At 61.2% G+C, this 25,113-nt stretch overlaps 1 protein-coding gene across 3 annotated transcripts; it reads right to left on the bottom strand.

Annotated features, from left to right (window-relative positions):
* Positions 1-223: 223 nt before the first annotated feature.
* On the bottom strand, positions 224-25,094 carry FAM53A (family with sequence similarity 53 member A). 3 transcript variants are annotated; one of them, XM_079919885.1, is made up of 6 exons: positions 24,878-25,094; positions 24,068-24,173; positions 14,006-14,253; positions 10,988-11,042; positions 9,020-9,729; positions 224-1,338 (listed from the first exon to the last, which is right to left on the bottom strand). In XM_079919885.1, exons 3-6 carry the CDS (start codon positions 14,081-14,083, stop codon positions 1,045-1,047), a joined length of 1,137 nt encoding a protein of 378 aa, XP_079776011.1. In that variant the 5' UTR covers positions 14,084-14,253; positions 24,068-24,173; positions 24,878-25,094; the 3' UTR covers positions 224-1,044. The 3 variants fall into 3 exon arrangements, with proteins under 3 accessions (XP_079776011.1, XP_079776010.1, XP_079776012.1); XM_079919884.1 differs by lacking the exon at positions 24,878-25,094 and having other exon boundaries at positions 24,068-24,860; XM_079919886.1 differs by lacking the exon at positions 24,878-25,094 and having other exon boundaries at positions 23,987-24,860.
* Between the last annotated feature and the right edge of the window lie 19 nt (positions 25,095-25,113).

Here is a 25,113-nt window from a genome sequence, read left to right on the forward strand (position 1 = left end):
GCAGGAGGCCCCTCTGCATCTGTCTGCGGCACAGACATCCGTCCCCCTACTTCCCCAGGAGAGCAACCAGGAGCCGAACCGTGCCTCTGAGGACAGCGGGGCCCTCAGGCTGCCGCCGAGGTTTTAAGAGAAGAAAGACCTCTTCGACACTGATGGGAAAAGAAGCCTTTACCGCCACTTCAGTTCTGCAAGTAACTGTGTCAGAACAGGTGCTGCTGAGTTTCCCAAGAGGCACGAGGTGGGTGGGTGCCCGGCAGGCGGCCGCGCAGCGCTCAAAGACCCTGCCCCCCACCTCGCAGGGCAGGGCCAATGGGGGGCCCATGGGGAAGAGCACGCTTCCCAGCCTTGCCCGGCCCCCAGCTAAGCCCAAACCACTTCAGAAGGTGCTTCCAGTTAACAACAGGGCCCCACGACGATTTTCTCAGGAAAGAAAAGCAAGAATACTTCTCCAAAGATTATAAATGTCTCCTTTGGCTATCGCAAATCCTTCCTCTTACCCAAAGTTCCTTGGATCAACGTGTTTGGTAGAAAGCCTATGATTTTATTGTTAGAATGAACAAAAAGAGACGCGAGGCCAGCCAGGCCTACGTGACCTGGGGAGGAAAGCGAGCGGCAGAAGCCACACCGCAAAGCAAATGAATGCCTTTTATTGAAGTGACAGAGCAGGGCTGCCAGGACCACGTCCTCACGGCCCGTTCCAAGTCCTCAGCGACGCGGCCCTGCTCCAAACAGCCCGGCACACGACGACCACGTCCACAGAGGGGCCGGCCACGCGCCCAGTGTTTCCGAGCAGCTGAACCACGCGCAGTGCCCTTCACAGCAGGCGTTTCACCAAAGGAACGCAAACCCACCCCAGGGTCTGTGCACAGACCCTGTTAACAGAATGCCCTCACGAAAATTCACTTCAAAATAGAGACGCTTTCTCGGAACCGTAAACGCCGTAAAAACGCAGAACACTTCTTTAGGAAAGACTGGATCAAAGCGACACCTTGAGTTCAAAACAGCGCGTTCGCGGGGAAGAGCCGGGGCTCCCCCGCCTGCCGGTCAGTTGTTCTCGATCTGCTCCAGGTCCAGCTCGCCGCGGCCCAGGGGGAAGATGCCCTCCTCCCCAGCGCTGTCCCAGTCACTTGGGTCCCCGCCACTCCCACCCTCGCCCTCACCGGCCACCCACCCCCGCCAGACCCCCGGGCTGGGGCCGGCGTCGCCGGGGCTGGGCGCAGCGGTGCTCATGGGGCCGTGCGGGTCGCACGGGGAGGACACGGCTGTCTTCACTTGGGTGTCTTCCTCATCCTCGTCTTCATAATCGAGGGAGCAAAGGCTTTTTGAATTTTTTAACGTCTGCAACAGAAAAGACACAGGCTTGAAGCATCTCCAGGAGGCCACAGGGGAGGTGGCATCCCACCAAGAGGGGTCCCCGAGGTCACAGAAGGCGTCCTCGGTTCCCTGGGCCCCGCCACACGCCCTCCCACCCTCGGGGCCACTTTCTCAGAGCCCTGCCTGCCCGCGCCCCTGCCTTGCCCAGGGCCATGGCCCCACTGAGACCCGGCGCATGGGGGACAAGGGCCCGGGGACTAGAGGCCGGAGGTGTGTCCACGATCCCATCAAATACCTGCGGAAGGACTGGCCGGAGGTCCGGGGTCCTCGCGCAACAACGGCCCCGCTCGTCAGCCCAGCCGGCGCCCGCCTCCACAGCCTGCCTCGGGGGACCCCCGCCAGGGCCCCCAGCTCCTGCCAGGCGAGCCCCACAGCCACCCCCGGTGCCCACCTTCCTCTCCCCTCAGCCCTCCCTCTTCCAATGGTTCCGCTTTCAACACCGACACGCCGCAACTGTCCTCACCTTAGAACACCTGAGACGCACACCCTACGCAGGGGGCCTCCCCTGAGCCTCCACCCCCTCCAGCCTGGCGGGCATCTCCCCGCCCTGCGCCCCCAGCCGGCCGGCCCAGAGCGCCCAGCTGAGAGCCGCTCTGCCGATGGTCTGCCGCTGCCCCCGGTCCCTCCCTGAACTCCTGGTCCTGCAGCTTCGTGCAGCGCCACGTGCTGTCCACGGCGCGTCCAGGCGTCACCCCTGGGCTGCCCACCCTGCCCCGCAGACACGTCACCACGTGTTTTGGGGCTTCTCAGGGCATTAGCAGAATCCGACATGGCGACGTGTGTGGGGGTGGCGGCCACGGGGCAAGGGTGCCCCCAGGCCTCCCGCGGTCAGGCTCCTGGACACACGTCTCCCTGGAACAGGCCCCCCAGAACCACACACGCAGCTCCCTCTGGAACCAGCGCTTTCGGGGGTGCCACTCAGCTCCACCAGACCAACGGCCTTATTTCGGCTGTTGTCCTACTGGAAAGAGTGAGCCGCCAAGAAGTAACACTGAAGAGTCAAGTCCCTGAAGATCTGACAACTGGTCACAAGCCCTGGTCACAAAATGAGGACGCGTGAGATAATTTCTCCTTCATTCAAATCAAGGTGGACGCCACAGTCAAGGTCACTTTCGTACGCAGACCCCACAGCACGGCGGGCCCAGCCCTGCACCCACAGCAGCAGAAGCCGACGTGTCCTTCCTCACATCTACACCTACAAAATTCTCCTTTTGATTCACAGCATGGAAGTCGAAGCCCTACCCAGACGGTAGTAACCTGACAGCTGGCGGGAGGACCACGGCCCACAGGTCCTCTCGGTGGCCAGGACGGAGGCCCGCCTACGACCACAACTGCGGCTCAAGCGTGAATGCGGCAGCTCTGGACACTCCCGGCTCAGGCCACGCACAGCTCGAAGCCACTGACTCTCCACACTGAAGAGCCCAAAGGGGGCGTCACAAGGCTCCAGAGGGCCTGACCTGACACGTGTGACCCTCGCTGCCGGACGGTCCTGCTCTGGTCTGACGGTGACCTGCATCTAAGCAGATGAACAGAAAATATCTTTTCAAAATCAAAGGTCAGGACTTCCCTGGTGGCACAGCGGTTAGGAAACCGCCTGCCAATGCAGAGGACACAGGTTCGATCCCTGGTCCAGGAAGATTCCACAGGCGGTGGGGCAACTAAGCCCGTGCGCCACAACTACTGAGCTCACGTGCTACAACTACTGAAGCCCGCACACCTAGAGCCCATGCTCCACAACAAGAGAAGCCCCCGCAATGGAAAGCCTGTGCACCGCAACGAAGAGTAGGGTCTGCTCGCCGCAACTAGAGAGAGCCCGCGCGCAGCAACGAAGACCCAATGCAGCTAAACATAAATAAATAAATAAATAAATTTATTTATTTTACAAAAACAATCAAAGGTCAAAACTTTGAGTTCTGAATCAGGGGCCCTCAGTTTTAGAGGGTCTTTCACCTTGTGTGCAAAACAGCCTGGGGGATGCGCCCACCACAGACCACCCAACTGACGCGGGTAAGAGCTTGCGCTCAACCCTCCGCGGCTGGAGTGAAGAGGCCCCGTGAGACTGACACCATCCTGCCAGCAAACGGCCGGCCCGGCCCAGCCGCAGGCTCGTCAGGTCTCTTCCTGGAAGCACAGCCCTGGAGTCCATGCTCCAGACCAGAGCTGGCCCTGCCCACAGGCCACGGCCACAGCCCAGGCGGGAGCCTCTGGCTGCCCGGAGCCCCTGGAGCCCAGCACCCAGGCGCAGGTCCAGCCTGGGCTCCAGCCGAGGAGAGGAACCTGGACACGCACCGCGGCCGACCTGGCCGAGCCAAGGCCCTCCTCACCCACCACGGGCGGAGGCCGGCCCGGTGGACACCACAGGACTGGGGGGACGGGGCTGTCCACCACGAGCAGGACACATGCGGAAACGGGGGCCGCCTGAGGGTCGGCACCCCGTCTGGACTCCCAGCCTCCCCAGGCAGCACTGGAAGAGGCCTCTCCTGTGGAACTGGGGGTGAAGACTTGGGGGGTCCCAGCACCCCACAAAAAGCTCATGGCCGAAGGGCCACACCCAGGCACATGGGGCCGCCGATCGGCTTTTGGGTCCCCGGCTTAAACGCAGGCAGGCGTCCCAACGTTACCAAACACCTGGGGACAGCATCTTCTATGTAAGGCAGCAGTGAGGACAACCCAAAAGAGGAAGCAGTTTGGAGGAAACAGGCGATGCAAGACAAAGAAAACGTCCCCAAAACCAGACCCCCAACACCCAGGGATAAGATCCTCCATCTGTGAACCGGCAAAGGGAAAGAGGGGACCAGTCAGGAGGCCCACCCTCTGAGGCCGGGGGCCCCAGAAGGCAGACTGAAGAATATCACACCCCGAAATCATCTCCCCAGCAATGCGGGGGCCCCCTGCACCCGACTGACCCCCAAGGACCCGGCACAACCGACAAACACAGACACACGAGGTCTGTCCTCACGAAATGCTTGGAGGACAGAGAGGAGACTGGGGAACCAGGACCAGACGGGATGGTGCGGGGCCCGGAAGCTGAGGGCAGCGTCTGGAGTGTGAAGGGGCCGGTCCTGGGCAACGGGAGAGGACGTGCAAGGCCTCTGAATCCATGCCACCCCGCTCCTTCCTCAAGAAGCCGTGCGCGAAAGAGATGGTGACAAGGAAGGCTGACCCCTGGGTCTCGGGGTTGGCGAGTCCACTCTGCAGTGGACGGCCACCTGTCTCTGGGTCTCTCTGGAGGCCCAGACACCAGCCGGGGGGTCCGTCACCAGGTGGCACAGCCAGGATGGTACCACCGCGGTGTCTCCTGCTGGGCGGCCTGCAGTGCCCGGGGACCCTCATTTCACCAGCGAGAGCCCCGTGGTGACCTCAGCAACAGGGCACGGGGGCATTACGAACACAGCCTCTCTCATGCCTCGTGCCCTGGGCCCTGAGTGTCTGGCACCTCGCCTGACCCTGGCACTGACCTTCTCAGAAGAGGGGAGAGAGCGTGGCCCCGAGGCCGCTGGGCACACCTCCACCCACAGTGCCACCCACAGCGGTCACAGCGTCCCCTCCGCAAGAGAGATGGGTGTACCCGCCACGCGCGGTTTTTACATTCATCACCTTCCACGTCCGTCTAAAGCAACACGCTCATGCGACAGTCGATCGGGAGAAGCGAACAGGTTAAAGCAGACTAGACAGAGTACATCTACCATGACACGGTCTGTTTATTCAACTTGGGGGAAACTACAGCACGAATAAAAAGGACGAAATGAAAGGCAGACACGAGCTGCTCAGAAAACGAACTTGAAACACGTGGACAGGGAACTAGCCTCACAAATACAGAAGCTGCAGGTCAACCACCACCGCCCCGGGTCTTCCCCGCCTCTGCCGGACCCTCCCATGGTGCCCTCCCCCACCCTGGGCTGGTGGACGGACGGCTAGGGCGAGGCCCCCAGCCCCACCTGCTCACCCTCTGCCCCCCTCAGTCCAGGAGGCCGTGAAAAGGCCGCGACTGCCTGACCTCTCGGTGCCGGGCCCCCCGCCCTCTCACCGGCCCAGTGACATCCACACAAGACTTGGGAGTCAGGGCCCGGCCGCCCCTGTGGCCACTGGGGAGGCACGTCAGCGCCCTGGCCTCGTGGGGGTCCCTCCCCAGGGAAAGCTCACAGCCACATTCCGGCCACAATCTCTAAGGCACTGTGTGCATGACACAAAAATAAGGACAAGAACCAAGAGCCTGCTTCTGTGAGAAAGCAGTGGGAACCAGCTGACCAACAAGCTCCCAGGCCTGGCGGCTCCAGGCAGCTGCGGGCGGCAGGCCCGGGCGGGAGGCGGCCTTCGACAGCGTGGAGCCCCAGCGCTGTGTCCAGGGGCCTGTGCACTCTGACCTCTCGGGGCTCCTCCCGCGCCCAGGAAGCCTCGTGGAAGGGAGACGGACTAAGGGACAGGAAACCTGGGGGTCTCCAGGTACAAACGGACAGAATTCGCCAGGTGTCCAGGCTGAGCGACGGGCATTTCCCCGAGGCGACGTCCTGCGCGGAGGGGACGCCTGGTGATGGCGGGTCCTCTATGCCCCAGCCGCCCGCAGAGCCCAGTGACCACCGCGGCCAGCCCAAGGGAGGGACCGGGACCAGGGACTCAAGTCACTCCTGCAGACGGTGCTTGGCCCCCCCGCTTGCAGCCCCGCAGCAAACACCCACGACACTCTCAGCTCGCTCCCCGCGCAGCGCGCCGCAGCGGGCCTGCCGCCCTACAGGCCCCACACCCCAAACGCAGGGAGGCCCGAACCTCGCCACTCAGACCCCGTGACCGCTTGGCCACTGTCACCTCACTCCTCTGATGTTTGAAATAATCGCGTTTTCTAGGTACGTTGTAACATCGTGATGGAGTACGGAACATACTTGGTCTTCTTGCGGGTGCCTGGTTCAGAGCTCTAAACTCCTCGGGGTTCCCTGAGTGACGGGGGCGGGGGAGCCCCTTCCAACCACACACCAACACGACTCGACCCCGCAGCAGCCTCAGGATGGGGGCTGGTCACCAGCGGAACCAAGCCTGGGATTCCAGGGTCGGACTTTCAGCCCACCCCACCTCCACCTCCTGGGACCCAGTTAATCACCAGTGGCCAATGGCTTAATCAATCACACCGATGCAACGAAACCTCCATAAAATCCCCTCAACGGTGGGGTTCCTAGGTGAGCTCGTCAAGGTGCTGGGAGCGTGGTGCACCTGGAGAGGGTGTGGAGGTTCTGCGCCCTCCCTATGCCTTGCCCTACGCATCCCTTCCATCTGGCAGTTCCTGTGTTGAAGCCTTTATGATAAACGGGTGTCGTAAATAAGGTGCTTTCCCGAGTTCTGTGAGCCATTATAGCAAATGATGGACCCTGAGGAGGGGTCGTGGGAGCCCCCTATTTATAGGTACAGGAGGCCCTGGACTTGGGGCTGGTGCCTGAAGTGGGGCCGTCTTGTGGGGCTGAGCGTTGACCTGCAGGGTCTGCACTAACCCCAGGTAGTTCGTCTCAGAAGTGAAGTGAGTTGTTGGACACTCGGCTGGTGTCTGCAGAGAACAGCAGGTGTGTGGTGGGAAAACCCAGGCATTCAGTTTCAGAGGCGGTGTGAGTCCACACAGGTCACAGTCACGTCGTCTGGTGAGGGACGGAGGGGCTGCCGACTGGCTGCGGGGCCCACTTGGGCACTGACCTCTGCACCCGGCCCGGAACTGACCCCACGCCTCAAAATGGGGATCTGAACTGGCACGGGGGGAAGGTTCTTCACCAGATGCTTTTCAACAGGTGGCCGTTGTGATCTGTTTGCCATGTTCCTAGCCACACACACTTCATCATTCACATTAAAGATAAAAAAGTACAGACTACAAATTTTAAAGGCCTGAGAAGTACAATGAGCAACTTTGTACCCAAAACTGAAACCTTAACTGTAACAGACAAGTCCCCAGAAATACTCAAAACAAACTGAAGAAACAGAAAACCCTACTAGATCCTGACTGGAGAAAGTGGGTGCGGCTCTGTTTAAATCCACATCCACCCCAGGCCCAGATGGCTTTCCAGCAATCCCACCAAACCTCCGCCACGTGAGGGAGCTGGGAGGTGGCTCCCCCAGCCCCAGTCCAGCCTTAGGTGCCCACAGCCCTGGCCGACAGCATGGCCGTGACCTCGGGGAGTCCCTGAGCAGAACCGGCCAGCTGAGCCGCTCCTGGGTGCCCAACCCACGAGAACATAGCACAGACGTGTGCTGTTTCCGCTGCTAGATGTGGGCTGTTTGTTACGAGGCAACAGATGACTGATACACTATCTTATACTTTCATTTCAGAGATGGCTCTGCTGGGGACATCAGGGTTGAATCAGAGGCAGACACCCATGAGCACGAGAGAGGTTGCCAGGAGCCTGGGGCAGAATGGCTGGAGAAGGAAGGGGACACAGGACGAGACTGCTGGGCCCGGGAATTGCGTGGTAGGGGCGCAGGGGAGCTAGCTCTAGGACCACAGCCACGCGCCCGTAACAGGAGGAGCCTCTGCCCTCCCCAGGCTTGTCCCTGTCCTGCCCACACCCCAGCTCCCGTCTCCTCTCTGCTCCCCCACCAGCCGCCCTGCACGGCAGCCTCTCCATCACAAGGCGATCGCGACCATGCTTGGCCCAGAGCTCAGCAACCCGAGAGTTGCCAGGCTGGGTCCACACACATCTGTGGTCAGTGGTCCTGACACCCTCCTCCTCACCCTATCCCTGCCCCCTCCCTGGTCTGAGGGGTTGGCACGCCCACCCAGCAGTGAGGGCTCCCCCTGCTCTGCTCCCCCTGCCTACTCTGGAGTCCCTGGTGGGAACATCCCCACAGTCCTGCCCCCTCGGGGCCCGCAGACGCTGCAGTACTCGGAGCTGGGGGTGCGTATCGGGCTCACGGCCAGCTTTCCTCCGCGGCATGTGGCAAGGCGCGGAACACCCCCTTCCTAAACCCCAGCTCTCCGCGGAAACTTCACAGCCAGCAAGTGTGGGTTGGGAGCTCCCTCCCCACCACTGGGAAGAACCTTCCAGAAAACCCACCAGTCAGGAAAGGTAAAGCTGACAGTGAAGTCGAGAGTGGGTGTAGACGGCATCGTGCAGCCTGGATCCCACCTGGGTTCTGTGGACCACGGCGACCTCAGTCCCACCCTGCGGGCTCCTGCGCCCCCGCCAGGACCCCAGGCACAGCCGCCTCTGTGATGAGGGGGCCTTGCAGGCCGTCCTCTCCCTTTTCTCACGCCAGAGCCCCGTCCTTGCTCCTCAGCACCCCCAGAAGGTCCTGCCATCCCCCTGCAAAGATGCACAGGTCAGACCTCTGGAAACCGGCTCTTTCCTTTAACTCTGCTCTGAACTGCCCGCGATCAGAAAACAGCATGGGAGGGGCAGGCGGTGACCCCGGACACCAGAATCTTCAAGCTGGTTCACAACCCAAACTCTGAACAACACCTTCTCCAAAGAGGCGTCATTGGTGGCGGGCTCCGCGAAGGACGGCAAGGAAAGGCTTGGTGGCGGACGGCGCCTGCTCAGCCTCGACGCCCTGACCAACGGCTCCTGTCTCCACCCTGCAAAGGGCAGCCCAGGCCCGCGTGGGGGCGGATCCCCCCATAAGCGCCCCGCCCCATGGAGGGGGCGCCTGCACTGGATGCAAGAGGGAGCCTCACCCGCGTCATTTTCAGGAAGTCCAGGGCCGGGCGCGGCCAGCGGGCATCCTCCTCACGCCTGCGCTTCCGCTGGCCCTTCCCGCCCGCGCGCACACACGGCTGAGAGCGGCAGCGGAGCAGGCCCCGGCGGCGGCCCAGCTCGGGCGTGGACGCGGGCGTGGACGCAGGCGTGGACGCGGGCGTGCTGCCCGCTGAGGGTGGGGCCGCGTCCACTGGCAACAGGTGCTCCTGTGACAGGGACAGGCGGCGGCGCGGCGAGGGCCAGCGAGGTCCGGCGGGTTGCCGAGCCGGACCCAGGGCCAGGAGGCCGCTGCTGGCCAAAGCCGAGGCCGGCCGGGGTGCGGGGGGTGAGGCGGAGCTGGCAGCGGAGAGGGCTCGGCCCGGCGACCAGGCGCTCCCAGCCTGCAGCGTGGCGCTCCCGCCACTGTGGCACCGCCGCTTGGAGACAGGAGCCCAGACTCTGGAGCCACCGGGGCGCCACGGGGACCGGCAGCGCGCCAGCTCGTCGGGCTCCGACAGGGAGCGGCAGTGTCGCTTGGTGGGGGGTGCTGAGGGCGGCCCTGCGCCGTCCCTGAGGTCCCTGGCACTGACCGCACCCAGGCTGGCGCTCGGGCTGCAGGGGCCAGGAGGGAAGGGGATGGCAGGGCCCGCGGCCCCCTGGCTTCCAACGGGCTGTCCTCCACCGACGACCTTCCAGGGGTGCTTGTCTTCTGGGGAAACACGAAGGAGAGACGGGTGAGGGGCGCACGCCCCCCGCGCCCTCAGCCCTACCTGGCCTCAGGGTGGGCCCAGCCCTGCTCGTGGGATGCCCCTCCTCCCCGCCCCTGCCCTGCACAGTCGCAGCTCACACCACGGTGGGGACGCCTAGGGGCACGGGGAACCTGACACCACAGACCCAGCTTCCTCGTCATCAGACGGGGGCATAAGGGTCACTCGAGAGGCCGAGCGTACAGGGGTCAGCAGCTCGACACAGATGGGCTCACGCAGGCAGCATACCTGGGCACGGGGGCAGCCAGGGGAGTGGGGCCAGGGCTGGGGGAGCCCCGAGCCCTGATGACCTGGCCCGGGGGCGGCCAGCAGCCCCTCCAGCCCAGCTGCTCTGCAGTCACCCCCAGCTGAGGGGCCTTGGCATGGAGGCCAGGACCCGCCGCTGGGAGAGGCACAAGCAAAGGCCCTAGGTGACCCCAGGTCACGAGGACGCACAGTCAGTCAGAAAGGACGGCAGGGCTGGCTCCGTGGCCTACGGGAAGCCCGAGGGGCTCCGAGCCAGGACTGGCCCTGTGTGGGACGGAGACGGTGCCCAGGGCCACGTGCGGGCCCGTACCACCCGAGACCCTGGTGACAGCTGCACCCGAGCAGCCCGGAGGGACCCGAGCACAGCGTCCCCGTGGAGGTGAGCAGGGCCGCAGGGGAAGACCTGGATGCCACTTGGACTGTCCGGCCTGAAGTCGCACCACTAGCACCTCACGGAGACCACGGACACCAGCCACAGTTCGTCACAGGGGCCACGGCGCCCACACTCACACTCACGCAAACAGACTTACGCTCGGGCGGCCAAGCCTCCTAGGCCCATTCAGACCACAGGGCACACGTGGCAGGGGCGTGCGGTGCAGGGAAGGGGTCCGGCAGACCCAGGCCCTCCAGGCACGCACAACCCCGGCTCCCACCGCTGGCCGGGTGTGCGCCACACCAGCGCTGCGGCACAGGCCGTGCGTACCGCCGGACCCCCGTCCTTTCCCTGGTGGCCACAAGACCCCACCGGGCGGGCCTTTCAGGTCTGCACTGCCAGGCCGCTTCCAGAAAGGAAGCTCTCCAACCCGCACCGCTGCCCAGAGGAGGGAGAGGCCAGCAGAGGAGGGGGCGCAGCAGGGGCCCCACGCTCCGTGTCAGCCTCCCCGTCCGGCCCTGCTCACGGGGTCCTGGCCCACAGCAGCCCAGAAAGACCCGCTGGCGCTTTTAAATACTTACCGTCGGTCTCAGAAGGGAACGAGTGGCCACTGGTGTTCAGTTTCTGGGCAGAATACTGAAAGTGAAGAGAAAGAAGTTTCAGTGCTGTGGGTTTACACATGCGGATTCAGAAAGAGTTCCAACTCAAGAAATAGGCCTGTGTTTTATCCCTGCAATAAACTTGTTTGTCCCCAACACTGTCTTTCTTGGTGATTAAAAAGAAAAACATGGGCCCCGAATACATTTCTTTTCTTAATCAGGATTTTTTAAAGCCTCACAGTTATTCGGTTAAGTAAAGGACATAGAGGGCTGCAAGCGGACTTCCCTGGTGGCGCATTGGTTAAGAATCCGCCTGCCAATGCAGGGGACACGGGTTCAATCCCTGGTCCAGAAAGATCCCACATGCCACGCAGCAACTAAGCCCGTGTGCCACAGCTACTGAGCCTGCGCTCTAAAGCCCGTGAGCCACAACTACTGAAGCCCGCATGCACTAGAGCCCATGCGCCACAACTACTGAAGCTCGTGCGCTCTAGGGCCCATGTGCCACAACTACTGAGCCTGCATGCTGCAACTACTGAAGCCTGTGCACCTAGAGCCTGTGCACCACAACAAGAGAAGCCACCGCAATGAGAAACCCGCGCACTACAACGAAGAGCAGCCCCTGCTCGCCGCAACTAGATAAAGCCCACGTGCAGCAATGAGACCCAACGCAGCCAAAAATAAATAAAAGTTTTTTAAAAAAAGAAAGAAAGTGACAAGGCAAACCATGGAATAAGAGAAAATATTGGCAAAACACACATCCAAGAAAAGACTTGTATCCAGAATATACAAAGAGTTCCTACAAACCAGTGAGAAAAATGCACACAACCCAAAAGAAAGATGAGCAAAAGGACAGCAAAAACGACATACAGACACCCAGTAAGTACAGGAAATGGCCCTGATCTCACTGGTCATCAGGGACACGCGGTCAGAGTCGTGAGCAGACACCACCATTCCCGACCAGGGAGACGGCACGGCTGGGGCACTGACGGGCCTCTGGGCAGGGCTTCGCTTAACACAGTGGGAACAGACTTCCACAAGAGGCCTGCACGCGAACGCAGTCAGCGGTGTCATTCTTAACAGCCAGTCGTGGACACATCCCAAGTGTCTGGCAACAGGAGACGCGGACCATTCAACAGAGTGAAGGAACAGCTCCTGATGCGCCATCCACACAGTGAACCCAGGGGCGCTCATTCACCTTGAGTGGAGAAGCCAGTCTCCAGGAGTACACGCTGCATGTTGGCACTTCTGGGACAGCAAAGCCACGTGGGGCCACAGGGGACCTCCCGGGGCGGTGGAGAGGTTTGCAGTGACGGTGACAAGGTTACCGCGTACACGACTGGCAAACTCACCCAATCCACACCAAACCCCATCTGCGCATTTCACTAGATGAAACGTACACCTCAATAAAAAAGTACTTTTTAAACTCAAGGCTTTAAAAGCTGAGCTCTCTGCCAACCCAACTATACCTGCACAGCCGGACGTGCTGGAGGACACACACAGCACGCTGAGGGTACGTCCACGGGGGCCAGCACACGCTGACCCTCCCTGACCTTGCACCCCCCCTCACTCCTCCACCTGGCGCCCTTCCCAGGCCCCCAGCACAGCCCTGCAGCAGAGGGGGCCTGCTCCCCTGACCCGAGTCATGGCCTCTGCTCCAGCCCTGGCCCTCACTGAGAACGGACGCCAAGCACCCGTCCCCACCAGGCTCGTGTCCCCACCGGCTCCTGTCCCCACAGGGCTTGCGTCCCCACCAAGCTCTGGGGCCTGTGGGCCCTGCTACCCTCTCACTCCCGCGTCCGGCCCAGGCTCCAGCTGGCTCACCGCCCACAGCCTCTGCTCCACCGAATTCCAGCCCTGCGTCAACTCCCAACGCCCCTCCCCACTCTACTTGTCCCCAGCGCATCATCTGCTTCGCCTCGACCCCAGCATCGAGAACAGCTGCCCTGCTCTCTGGGGCGCCCCGAGCCCACAATCAAACAGTGATAGAGATGACGGGGACTTTCTTGCTCAGAAAGATACACTGAATGGTGTCTTTCGCTATGTAAATTACACCTCGTATTTTCTTTTTTTTTCTGGCTGCGCAGCTAGCAGGATCTCAGTTCCCTGAGCCGAGGCCCTGGGGCAGTCAAAGCGCCCAATTCCAACCACTAGGCCACCAGGGAATTCCCTCTTTTTTTTTTTAAGTGAATGTTAGAGCAGGTGCTCTAAGCCACGTCTATGCACCCACAGCACAGGAACCCCACGGACGCGTCAGCGAGCCTCACCAGGAGCTCAGTGAAACGCCCACGGGTACAGAAAGGCACTATTTCCCACACACGTGCATCCTGTCCAGAAGGACGTGTGGGGAAGTCACACAAGGTGAAATGATGTGTCACAACGGGAAGAGTTATAAGTGGGACTTTTCTTGTCATGCTCTCTCTACAGCGAAACCCGCTCGCGTGCCCCCTTCCCTGCAGGACACCACAGGCGACAACAGGCCAAGGGCTGGGTGCGGGCGACACGACGGCGCTGAGCACCCGCCCGGGGAGACGCTCAGGCACGGCCCCCAGCACCAGGCAGGTGCGGACGCTCAGCCGCCTCCCTCCGGACTCCAGTTTAACCAGGCAGGGTGTGAGCTGAAGGTCATGGCGACACGGCCCTAGAAATCGGCTCCACCTCGGGCAAAGCTAACCCACAGAGACACAATTCAAGAGGAGCTCTCAGGAGGGGCGGCGCCCGGAGGCACGGGCAGCGTCTGGCGGGCCCGGCTGCCGACCAGGGTGGACGTTTGCCCACTCAGCGCCCAGGACCGTACGCGTCTATGTGTAGCTTAGGCTTTCCAAGTTTGTTTTTAATGAGGCTGAGGACCCACCATCACGACGCTGACGGGCTCTGGGGGCTGCGAAGGCGCCGCAGCCTCCCTGGGACACCGCCCCCTCCCTCCTCACCTCCCCCCATCCTCTCCCCCAGCTGGGGCCCAGCCCAGGCAGCGCCCCCAACACGGGCCGGGCAGCTCACCGGGCCGGCATCGTAGCTCTTGCGGGCAAGGTCATCCAGGCTCTGGTTCTGCAGCTTCTCAGTGATGAGGGTGACCATGGTCTGGGGCCCGTGCCCTCTGTCCACGCCGACAGGCCCTGGGGTTCTGGAACATCAGGCTTCGGGAGGCCCGGGCCGCTGCTGGCTCTGAGCTAACCCTCAAGGGTACGTTTCCATTTTAAAGACGAGCGATCCATTCCCGAGGGTTCTTCAGAGCCTCGTGCCTGTTTCTGGCAAAGAGACACAAACCATCATAAGGATTACAGGCAAAGCCATTGAGCTAATGACTCTGTCACCCGCCAGGACTGCGTGTGTGAATATTCTGATCTCGCTGCCTAACAAAGACCCTCCCGCGTGAAAACTACCACAAGAGCTCTCTCCTGGAAAATGTAATGAAAGCAGCGGTCTGGGTGAAGGATGGCAGGTGGACACGCATGAGAGCCAGCGAGGGAGGCCTCCCCACCCCTGCTCCAAACACAGGCGCCAGACGGGAGGAGGCGCGACCGCCACGCTTCGGACTCGAGAAGCTGCTGGAAACCTAGTCCTCAGCCAGCGGCAGCGAGACCCCGGAAACGAGCTGGCCGTGAACGGCCGGACCCACCTGGCCGCTGACCAGTCACCGCTGACCACTGACCGCAGCAGTTAGACACCCCTCCGCCCCACCTGGCCAGTGAGAGCCCCGCCCCCAACTGAAGCTGGGGTTCCCTCCTGGGAGGGGGGCGGGGGTGCAGAGTTGGCAGCAGACCCAGCTGGCGGTGGCCCGGGGGGGACGCTCGGAGGACCCGGCTCCCCGCAGACGCCGACGGGAGAGGGCCGGCCACCCACCCGCCACGCAAGCACCCCCTTCTCAGTGGCCCGCTGCCCCCGTGAGCAGCTGCTGAGGGCCCCCAGCCCAGGAAGCCACAGACAGAGGCGGACAGACAGGAAGACCCCAGCAACTGGAGAAAACAGATGACGCCAGAGGACGAGAGCTTCCGAGCGAGAAGGCGCCGTACCTACACAGTAAGATCGCTAAAAGGGAACATTTAGAGGAAACTAAAAGAGCTGTTGGAAATTAAACACGACAGCAGTGATGGAACTCCATAATCTTCAGAGCCCGGCTCCTAACTGCCTCCCAGAGGCCGTGAGCTCGCCCCGACCAGAGGCCCCATCCACACCCAGGACTGGTTCTAGGCCAGGAGAGCTGCTCTCCATCCACGGCGCCCACGTCTGTGCCCCTCAGCCTGAAGCCCGTCCACGGGGTCTTCAGCACCCAGCATGCTTGGCGCTGACAGCAGCCCTGGGCTCCCCGTCCTAAGTAGAGATGGCCACCTCTTCCAGCACAGCCGGGGACCCCAAGGCCCAGACAGGAGGGTCAGGGCCAGCAGTTCCCCAGGGGGCAGCTCTGCATCGGCAGTAGTTCTGCTTCAATGCGTTGCGAACCTGGGAACCGGATCAGAGCTGGCCACACCACACGCCCACCGCCAGCCCCCAGTCCCTGGGCAGGACCAGCCAAGCCACAGAACAGCTCCCCCTGCCGCTCCCCACAAAGCCACCTGGGCCCCACTCAGAAATCCCTCACAGGAGAGGGGCTTTACGAGGGCCCCTTCATCCCGACACGTGACAGATCAGCCTCCCTTGCTGCAACCCCCCGACGCCCACGGCACTGCCCTCTGACAGACGGCAAGGGGGCAGCGTCCTCCTCTGCCCTCTGCCCCGAGCCGAGCGCTCGGGGGTCTCTCAGACCCTCCTGTCAAACCCTCTTCGTGGCACACGGCACACAAAACCCTAGAAAGGTAACAGCAGCCACGGCAAAATTTGAAAAAAATAATAAAACAACTAGTACTTTAAAAACAGGCCCCACGGTCCTTGGAGAGATGGCTGATGTCCAGGGCTGGGGCAGGGAAACGACCAGAGGAGGCTGGGGCATCTCCAGGTGCCAGAGCATCAGGACAGGAGCAGAGAGTGGTGACAGGGCCCCCAGGGCAGCTGCGAAGCGAACGAGGCAAGTGGACTATACTCCACAGAAAAAATAAGATGCACAAATCCACGCTGAAATAAATAATTGAAAAGGTGGGCTTCCCTGGTGGCGCAGTGGTTGAAAGTCCGCCTGCCGATGCAGGGGACACAGGTTCATGCGTCAGTCCGGGAAGATCCCACATGCCGCGGAGCGGCTGGTTCCGTGAGCCATGGCCGCTGAGCCTGCGCGTCCGGAGACTGTGCTCCGCAACGGGAGAGGCCACAACAGTGAGAGACCCACGTACTGCAAAATAAATAAATAAATAATAATTGAAAAGGTAAGGAAATTGGGGAGGGGGAAGCTCTTCCTTTTGGTAGAATGCCAACTAAGACATGTAGATGGAAGGACGGAATGTCTTTTAAATCACCACCTGAAAAGCACCGCATAAAGTTCCAGGCAAGAATCATCGCTGAAGCTAAAGCCAGTGGGTGGAAGCACGAGGAGAGGCAGGGTATCACGGGGCCCCAAGGGTCTCCCTGCAAGGCGCTCCATCGTGGACCGCACAGCACAGGCGCCTGGAGGCCTCACAGGGCCCCAAAGGGTCTCCCTGAAAGGCTCTCTGTCGTGAATAGCACAGCACAGGCACCTGGAGGCCTCACAGGGCCCCAAAGGGTCTCCCTGTAAGGCTCTCTGTCGTGAATAGCACAGCACAGAAGCCTGGAGGCCTCACGGGGCCCCCAAGGGTCTCCCTGCAAGGCACTCCGTCGTGAACCACACAGCACAGGAGCCTGGAGGCCTCACAAGGCCCCAAAGGGTCTCCCTGCAAGGCTCTCCGTCGTGGACCACACAGCACAGAAGCCTGGAGGCCTCACGGGGCCCCCAAGGGTCTCCCTGCAAGGCACATCATGGACCGCACAGCACAGGAGCCTGGAGGCCTCACGGGGCCCCCAAGGGTCTCCCTGCAAGGCACATCATGGACCGCACAGCACAGGAGCCTGGAGGCCTCATGGGGCCCCCAAGGGTCTCCCTGCAAGGCTCTCCGTCGTGGACCTCACAGCACAGGAGCCTGGAGGCCACCGCGAAAGCCAGAGGCCAAGGTGAGCACAGCCTGTTCCAGGGCATAGTGACAGCATGGGACACGGGATTCCTGTCAGAAACACAGAAGCTGGATTTAGCTGTGAGGAAAAGTCAGACAAACCCAAATGAGGTGAACTGTGCGAAGTGACGGGCAGCAATCAGCAGTGTCAGGGCCGGGAGAGACGCACACGAGGGAGTCCTGCCCTGCTGACGACCCTGGGAGGACACGAGGTCCTGGGTCAGAAAAAGGGCTCCAGGGGACAACGCCTGACATCTGCATCAGCACAGCGGTCAGAGCCAGCACCTCGGGTCCCGATCCGACCCTCGCGCTGCGCCACGTCCGACACGGACGCCAGGAGCCACGCGGCCCCCAGGGGGCACGGCCAGCTTCCACGTGGAATGGTCCTCCGCCACCACTGCAGACGTGCAAGAAAGGCAACAAAACAGTGTCAGCGCAAACACGGCTCCCGGCTGCTGCGGGCCGGTGCGCGCAGGGCGCAGCAGCTGCGGACAAAGCAAGAGACGCCCAGTGGGGACGCCCAGCTGCCCGCCCGGGGCTGGGGGTGGGGGCTGAGCACCGGGCAGAGGAGAACGACCGTCCTGGGTAACGTTTTCATTGTCGTCTTGGGGAAGGAACGCGTGCCACTCACAGTTGTTAATATGCAGATTCAAATCCCAGCTCCCCGGAGCTGCCCCCACGAAGAACCGAAAACGGGGGGCTTAGGACAGCAGAAACCTACTTCCTCCGGGTTCTGAGACCCAAAGCCAGAAGTCGAGGTGTCGGCAGGGTTGGCTCCTCCTGGGGCCTCCAAGGGGGGATCCGCTCCCTGTCTCCCTCCCAGCCTCTGGTGGTGGCCAGCGGTCCTTGGCATCCTTGGTTCTGTCGGCATCACACCCACCTCCGCCTCCATCCTCAGGCAGCCTCTCCTGTGTGTCCTGTATCTCTGTATCTCTTCTTATCAGGACACCAGTGATTGGGTTGAGGTCCACCCTAATCCAGCATGACTACATCTTTTTTTTCTCCTTTTTTAAAAATATTTATTTATTTTTGGCCGTGTCGGGTCTTCTTTGCTGCGCTCAGGGTTTCTCTAGCTGTGGTGAGCGGGGTCTACTCTCCGTTGTGGTGCACGGGCTCTAGGTGCCCGGGCTTCAGTAGTTGTGGCTCACGGCCTCCAGAGTGCAGGCTCAGTAGTTGAGGCACATGGGCTTAGTGGCTCCGCGGCATGTGGGATCCTCCTGGACCAGGGCTCGAGCCTGGGTCCCCTGCATTGGCAGGCGGATTCTTAACCACTGCGCCACCAGGGAAGTCCCCAGTATGACTATATCTTAATTTACATCTTAATGTAAAGGTCGTGGGGTCAGGACTTGAGCAGACCTTTTGGAAGGACACACTGTGTCAACCCTCAAGGCCACGCCAGTTCCCCTTATAAGAAATCAAACGATCAGGATGGAACCTCACGGGCACAATGCATAATGCCCTGCTCGTCCCTGCTCAACGGTCAGCATGATGAGCCGGGGCTGGAGCAGCTCAGGACAGCGTCCTGGCCCTGAGGGAGGCAAGCTCGCCTTGGGAACAATGCCAGCTGGTGGCAGGTGCTAGAAGGAAGCGAGCAGGACCCCATCCATGGCAGGGCGGCCTGTTGGGAGGACGATGGAGCCAACACTGAAATCTGAGCAGGAGGTACCAGGACAGAGGGACAAACCCAGGACCCTGGGGGCCCAGGTGGACGCAGACGCCAGACGTGAGAGAACTAACCGGCCCTGCCGGCCGGGCGCTGAGGGCCGGGGAACAGAGGCTCCGTCCCACAAGCCCTAGGACGACTGAGGCAGACGTGTGGCCAGGGCTCCTCGGCACCCCTGGAAGCACAGGTGACCTTTGACTCCACCCACAGCCCCAGTTCAGAAGCTCCAAGACCCCACGCACACACACTGGAGCATCCCCTGACCAGGGGACAGTCTCCTCCCGTGTCAGGCGGACCCGCCGCAGAGGAGGCCCAATTGTGGACGCCTCGCCACTTTTCCTACCGTGAGAAATTCAAAGCCGCTGTCCTCCCTCCAAAGGCGCTGGTCCTTCTTCACAAGCAAACCAGTGACCCGGCTGCCCACCTCCCAGGGCTCCTCTCCCTGCCCACCCCTGTGAGCCTGGGCAGCCGCAGCAGCAAAGCTGTCCCTTCCCGTCCACTCAGCAGCCCTCAGCTGGCAACAAGAAGTAGCCACAGGGCTCCAACCACCAGAAACACCCTGCGTGGCTGCGGGACAGAGGCCAAAATCCTCACTCTGGGCCTCCTGGCCCCTCACGTCCCCACACAGGCACTCTCCAGGCCCAGGGGTGTCACGCACACAGCAAGTGCCCAACGGGCAGCCCCGCGCGTGGCCCAACCCAGACTCTGAGGGCCTCTCGGCCGGCCGCTCTGGCCCATCTCATCCTCTGGACTCCAGCCTCCACAAGGGCGCCAAAGTGGCTCTGCTTTTCTGTTCTTTTCATTTCGGTTTATTGACATAGAGTCAGACAGCATCTGTGAAGCCATATATGAGTGTCTGAGGGCGGCCACACGCTGGGGGCTTAAGCAACAGACACTTACTGTCTCCCGACTCTGGAGGCTGTGCTTCCCCTGAAGGCGCCGGGGAAGAGTCTGTTCCGGGCTCTGCCCCGGCTCCTGGTAGCTCCTTGGCCTGTGGCAGCCTCACTCTCACTGTGTCTGTGTCCAAAACCCCCCTTATTATAAGGACACCAGTCGTTTCGGATTAGGGGCCACCCTCCTCCAGCATGAGTTCACCTTAACTAATTACGTGCAACAATCCTATTCCCAAGGCACTGGGGTTTAGGATTTCAGCACAATTCAGCCCACAACAAGCCACGTCTATCGTACCACGGCAACGCACAGGTTTAAAAGCCAACACTGCTGCATTTCTGTAACGCAGAGGACGGGCACCAGCAGTGCCTCTGCCAGGGCACTTCCCCGCAGCTCTGCACTCGCACCCCGAGTCCATGCTGGACGGTGCATGCGCACAGCTGTCCTTGGTTGTCTCTGACTTGGGGAGCATCAGGGCTGAGGTCTTGCCAGCACGTCCCCGCACCAACTCCCTGCCCCCCCCCGCCTCCCAGCCTCCCAGCGCGGCCCACCAACACTTCCGTAAGTCATCGCCGACATCACTCTGTCATTGTAAACAGCATCCCCAGCTGAGCCACACAGGGAGCCCGTTTCCTCAGGTTAATAATTGCCTCCTTTTTCTCCTACACAAAGTTTCTGCCCGATACAAACTCTGCCCTCAAACTCCCCCAAAGAATTATCAACTCGGCAAGCAAGCTTCATTTGGTCAAAGATGTCAGGACAACCGTTAGGCCGTGTGCTCCTGGACCCCCGGCCTCTGCTCAGGCCGGAGTGGCGCTGGCCAGCTGGGCCCTGGGCCTCACCCTCACCTTGTGGCTTCCTGAGCAGGGTGCCTGGCAGGCGTGTGATGCCCGCGCCCCTTCTCTCCTCCCTGGATGCCTGCCGGACTTTCTGACTCTTCTGTCTCCCAGGGCCGGGAAACATACACAGGGCCTTGAGCAGGGTCTTCTTAACCAGGAACCCAAGCCACTGGGGCCTCGGAGGTTCGACAGCATCACTGCCGAGCCCCTCCCGTCCCCCCTGCCCCTGGTCTGTTTCAGGGACAGCCGGTGCTCTGCGCTGCGCTCCTGGGCTGGCCCTCCCTGATCGTCCGTCTCTGTCTCGTTTTTGTTGCTGTCGATCTGTTTCCACAATGGCCAACACCTCATCTTCCACGCCTTCCAGTGACATGTTTATTTCTGCTCCCCTGTTTAACCCGAGGGCCCCGGCGCGCCTCTGAGCACCGTGAGCCTCCGTGTGTGCTCATCTATGAGGCTCTGACCCAGCACAGGGCTCTCCTCCTAACAGTTTCTTCGTCCTGTCCCTGCTATAGTGTCTCGGTTCCCTCAGCCAACTCTGCTCAGCTGGACTCAGCTTCAGGCCGGAGGTGTCCCCTGTGCCCATCACCCTGCTCCCCTTTCACGCTGGGAGGGGCCTGCACGGCATCTCCATCGAGGGCCACCCGGTACTCGGGGAGGAACAGGTGGATCCACGTGGACAGCAGGCTGCAGACGGCAGCAGCCCGGGCTGGGGGCGGGGGGACAGGGCCACTGGAAATGCAGCCTCCCTCCAGCCCTCAAGCCGGACCCAGCCCTGGCTGCACCCCAGACCCCGGGCCCGAGCCTGGGCTCTGGACAGGCTGTTCCAGCTCCCCCGCCAGCTCCTGCAGCACGAAACGGGGAGAAAAGTTTCCAGGACCTGCTCAGTCAGTGGTGCCAGAGCGCGGGGAGGCCAGAGCCAGGCCACTTTAGACCCAAAAGCATCGGTTCCGGGGTTTTCACAGAAAAGACAGCACGGAGCCCCCGGCGCCGCAGACCCAGCAGCGTGTCCCCAGCTCCAGGCGCGTCGCGCAGTCACAAGCTCGAGGCCGGCACGGCGGCACCACCTCCAGCTTCTCAGAGATTTTCTTTCGTTTCCTCACCAAGAACACGCGAGCAGAACTTGGACCCTGACTGGACGTGAGTTATTAACTAGTACTGTTTGTGTGCCGGTCTCAGCGCCCCCAGGAGAAGGTGGAGCTGAGGGGCCCCTCGACCGGACAGAGGCAAGGCGACCTCCGGGCGCTGCAGAGGCCTGGTGCCTTTAGGGACACACCCTGAAGGCACCACGCACGGGGCGATCACAGTGACGGAGAGGCCGGCCACCCCGCTCCCCACATCTTCCCAGCCCCGGAGCCAGGATGTCCCCCGAAGGGACGCTCAGCCCCAGCCCCCGGCCAGCCAAGCTCCTCCAAATTCCGGGCCCTGAGACCCTGAGCAGTAATAAATGAGCGTTGCTGTTGGAAGCCACCAGTTTTGGAGTGAATTTGTTGTGCTGTCATAGTAACCAAAGCAGTGACACTTAGCAAAGCGCAGGGAGCCAAGCGTCCCCCGCGAGCTGCTGGAGCCAGTCACGGTCACCACTCCTGCAGCACATGGAGGCTGGGAAGGAAAGGGGAGTGGCCATGTCCCCACGCTGCATACAGGCCACAAGGGAAAAGTTACTGCAGCCGCCGCAAACGCCCGATGATTTTCAGTTGGCGGGGTCTGGGGTACGAGTCCACGTCAGGGGTTCGGTGCTTTCCCTAACAGGGCACATTCGGTGCCACACTCATGACCCCTGGGAAAGTCTGAGGCAAAGACAGCCCTGTGTCAGTGCCACCGAAAAACTGTGCGCAAGGCCACCAAAGTCTTTTCGAAAAGACTTCAAAACAAAACGAGAAAAGAAGACAGAAATCACCTGTCCTAACTAACCAACATCTTGCTAATATTAAAATACACAACTGGAGGGTTTAGACAACAGGAGTTTTAGTTTAAAGTTGCCCGGAAACCATGTTTGAACTGTGACCTTTGCAAGGCAACAAAGAGAAGAAACTTACATGATATCAATAAAAAGGAGACTATGACCGTTACCTCCCTGCTAGTGCGTGCAGAGTGCACCACGCTGCAGAACAGACACCACACCCAGAAAGTTCGTTCTGAGAAAGGATGTAGGGTGGGCTCTGATCGGCTGGACAGAGGACCCAGGGTCAGACCCCAGCTGGCCTGCTTCGAGCTGGGCTCTCCCAGGTCCGTGACGTCACCTCTCTGGGAAAGACCAGCCAGATCATGAGGCTGCAAGGAATCAAATTAAGGAACGCGCATGAAGGTGCTGGGTCCCCGGCACACGTGTTAAATTACGACCACTTATAACAAACGCTTAAAAGACTGTCAAAGTCCACTTGCCTTTCAAAAATATTACAGCAGAAAAAGCCAAAAGGCTTTATATAAAAATTTTAATTTGCTTTAAAAAAAAAAAAGTTGTTTTTGAATGTCTGCAATGCACCTGTAAAAAACACCAGACTGGGGCTTCCCTGGTGGTGCAGTGGTTGGGAGTCCGCCTGCCGATGCAGGGGACGCGGGTTCGTGCCCCGGTCCGGGAGGATCCCACATGCCGCAGAGCGGCGGGGCCCATGAGCCGTGGCCGCTGAGCCTGCACGTCCGGAGCCTGTGCTCCGCAACAGGAGAGGCCACAGCAGTGAGAGGCCCGCGTACCGCAAAAATAAACAAAAAACACCGCACTGTTGCCCTGGTTCTTTTATCTACCAGCAAACAAACAGGCCTCCTATGTGCCTGCTCCCTGTGCACCCAGGTGTGCATGAGCAAATGTCTCCATAACCAGGAAAGGTCCTGATGCACCCACTTAAAAAGGAAAAAAAGACAATAACGTTGGCAGCCTCTCCATTACACATTCCCAGCAGCTACGAGAACGCCTCTCCTCTCCCCAAATCCAAAGTAAGTCAAAAAATGTAGGGATCCACCCAAAGAGCAAACCCTTTACACCACACGTGCCACCCACCCGTGATCCTTAACCAAGGTCTAATGGTTCTCTGGACAGTGAACCATGGGAGGAGACCAGTTTAAAGAGAAGCCACTGTTCCTAACCAACTGCTATCTCAATTTCAACTGGGGGGGTAATATTCCAGAACTTCAAAATCAAACTGTTTCCCGGCCTTCTACCATCAGACTGCTAAGGCTGCGCTTCCCTGTCCGATCTGCTTTGATAAGACAGTGAGATGAAGAAGCAGAACCTATAAGCTCAAGTTAAATTTCATAAGTATTGTGAAGCTGAAGCCATTCTTGAAGTCAAACTAACCTATCTAGAAAAGGTCTCAATACAGAGAGGTCATCATATACTCAATTAAGCAGTGAGTGACTGAGTTAAAAAGAATTGTAAAGTTGTGGACGCTTAGAGTCAAGTACAGGTAGCCCGTGACCAAATGCAAACAACTAGAGTCAATTTAACACAGACATAACACTTCAGATCTGCGACTGTACTTGGAGTAAAGGGAAAATAAAGTAGAAATAAAGAAAAACACACTCTATCTACCTAACGCACCCCTCTCCACTCCCAGGAAAAGTCTGAGACTCAACCCTCGTCTATGCAGAGAAAGCAGCTTCGGAATCCACTTCCAATCACCTTCCACAGTTCGCCGGGGAGGGTCTGGTCTCCCCCGTCGTGCGGGTCCACCTTTGGGCTCCCTTGACGCACAGTTTATCACGTCCAACTTCCTGCTTCTCTCTCGCTGCAAGATGACAGGCACATGAGTCTCGGGAACCGCTCAGGCCGCGCGTCTCGGTACCGGAACGACGACAGCTCGCAAAGGCGACACCCAAAGTCGGTTCAGCAAGTGGCAGCGCGCCCCAGGCAGGGCCCCTTACAGCCAAAGGGCGCGTAGAGTGTACGGGGCCCCGGGTGCGCAGGCTCTCGGGGCGCGCGAGGGTCCCGGGGCGCGGGGCTCTTGGGGAGCAGGGATTCCGGGTCGCAGGAGTCCCAAGGCCAGGGATTCTCGGGGAGCGCGGGGGTCCCGGGGTGCGCGGAGCTCTCGGGGCGCAGGGGGCCCGGGGCCCGGGGCTCTTGGGGCGCGCAGGGGGCCCCGAGGTGCGCAGGGTCTTGGGGTGCAGGGGGACCGGGGAGTGGGGGGCCCGGGGCCCGGGCCGGTCCGGGGGTGGTGCGCGCGGCAGGAGTCCCAACCCCAGGTCGCGAGCCCCCGGGTCCCCGCGCCCTCAGCGACCCGCCCGCCGCGCTCTCCGTGTGCAGCGGCGAAAACGCTCGGCACCGACGCGAGTGGAAAAGCATCGGGCCGCGCGGGCCGGGCTGAGCGCGCTGACAGGAGCGGGCACCCTCTGGCCCAAGTTCACGCGCGGCCCCGCGCGGGCGGGCGCACGCACGGCCCCGGGTGCGCGCACGCACGCCCCGGGTTCTCGCGGGCCACGCCGGGCCCTGCACCTGAGCTCGGCCGGGCGGGCTGAACGAGGGAGGCGCCGGCCCTCAGGCCGCGCTCCTCCCTCAAAGGACGTCGCGCCTCAGAGGCAACAGGACCGCGGCCGGCGCCCCGCCCCCACGACACAGGCACCGCCCCGCGCCGCCGCCCCGCCCATCAGCTGGCCGGCACTCGCCTTCCCACAGCCGCGCCGCTCCGAGCGCATGAGAGGCGGGGCCTATGTCGTGGGGGCGGTGCCTCG

The sequence above is a fragment of the Stenella coeruleoalba genome (genome assembly GCF_951394435.1).
Source record: "Stenella coeruleoalba genome assembly, chromosome: 4".
Classification (NCBI taxonomy): Eukaryota; Metazoa; Chordata; class Mammalia; order Artiodactyla; family Delphinidae; genus Stenella; species Stenella coeruleoalba.

Coding starts and splice junctions, on each gene's coding strand:
- FAM53A (XM_079919885.1), bottom strand. CDS start 14,083: ATGGTCACCCTCATCACTGAGAAGCTGCAGAACCAGAGCCTGGATGAC. Junction 9,730..10,987: donor GTTCCCTTCTGAGACCGACG/GTAAGTATTTAA, acceptor GTGTTTCCCCAG/AAGACAAGCACCCCTGGAAG. Junction 1,339..9,019: donor ACTTCCTGAAAATGACGCGG/GTGAGGCTCCCT, acceptor TTTCTGTTGCAG/ACGTTAAAAAATTCAAAAAG.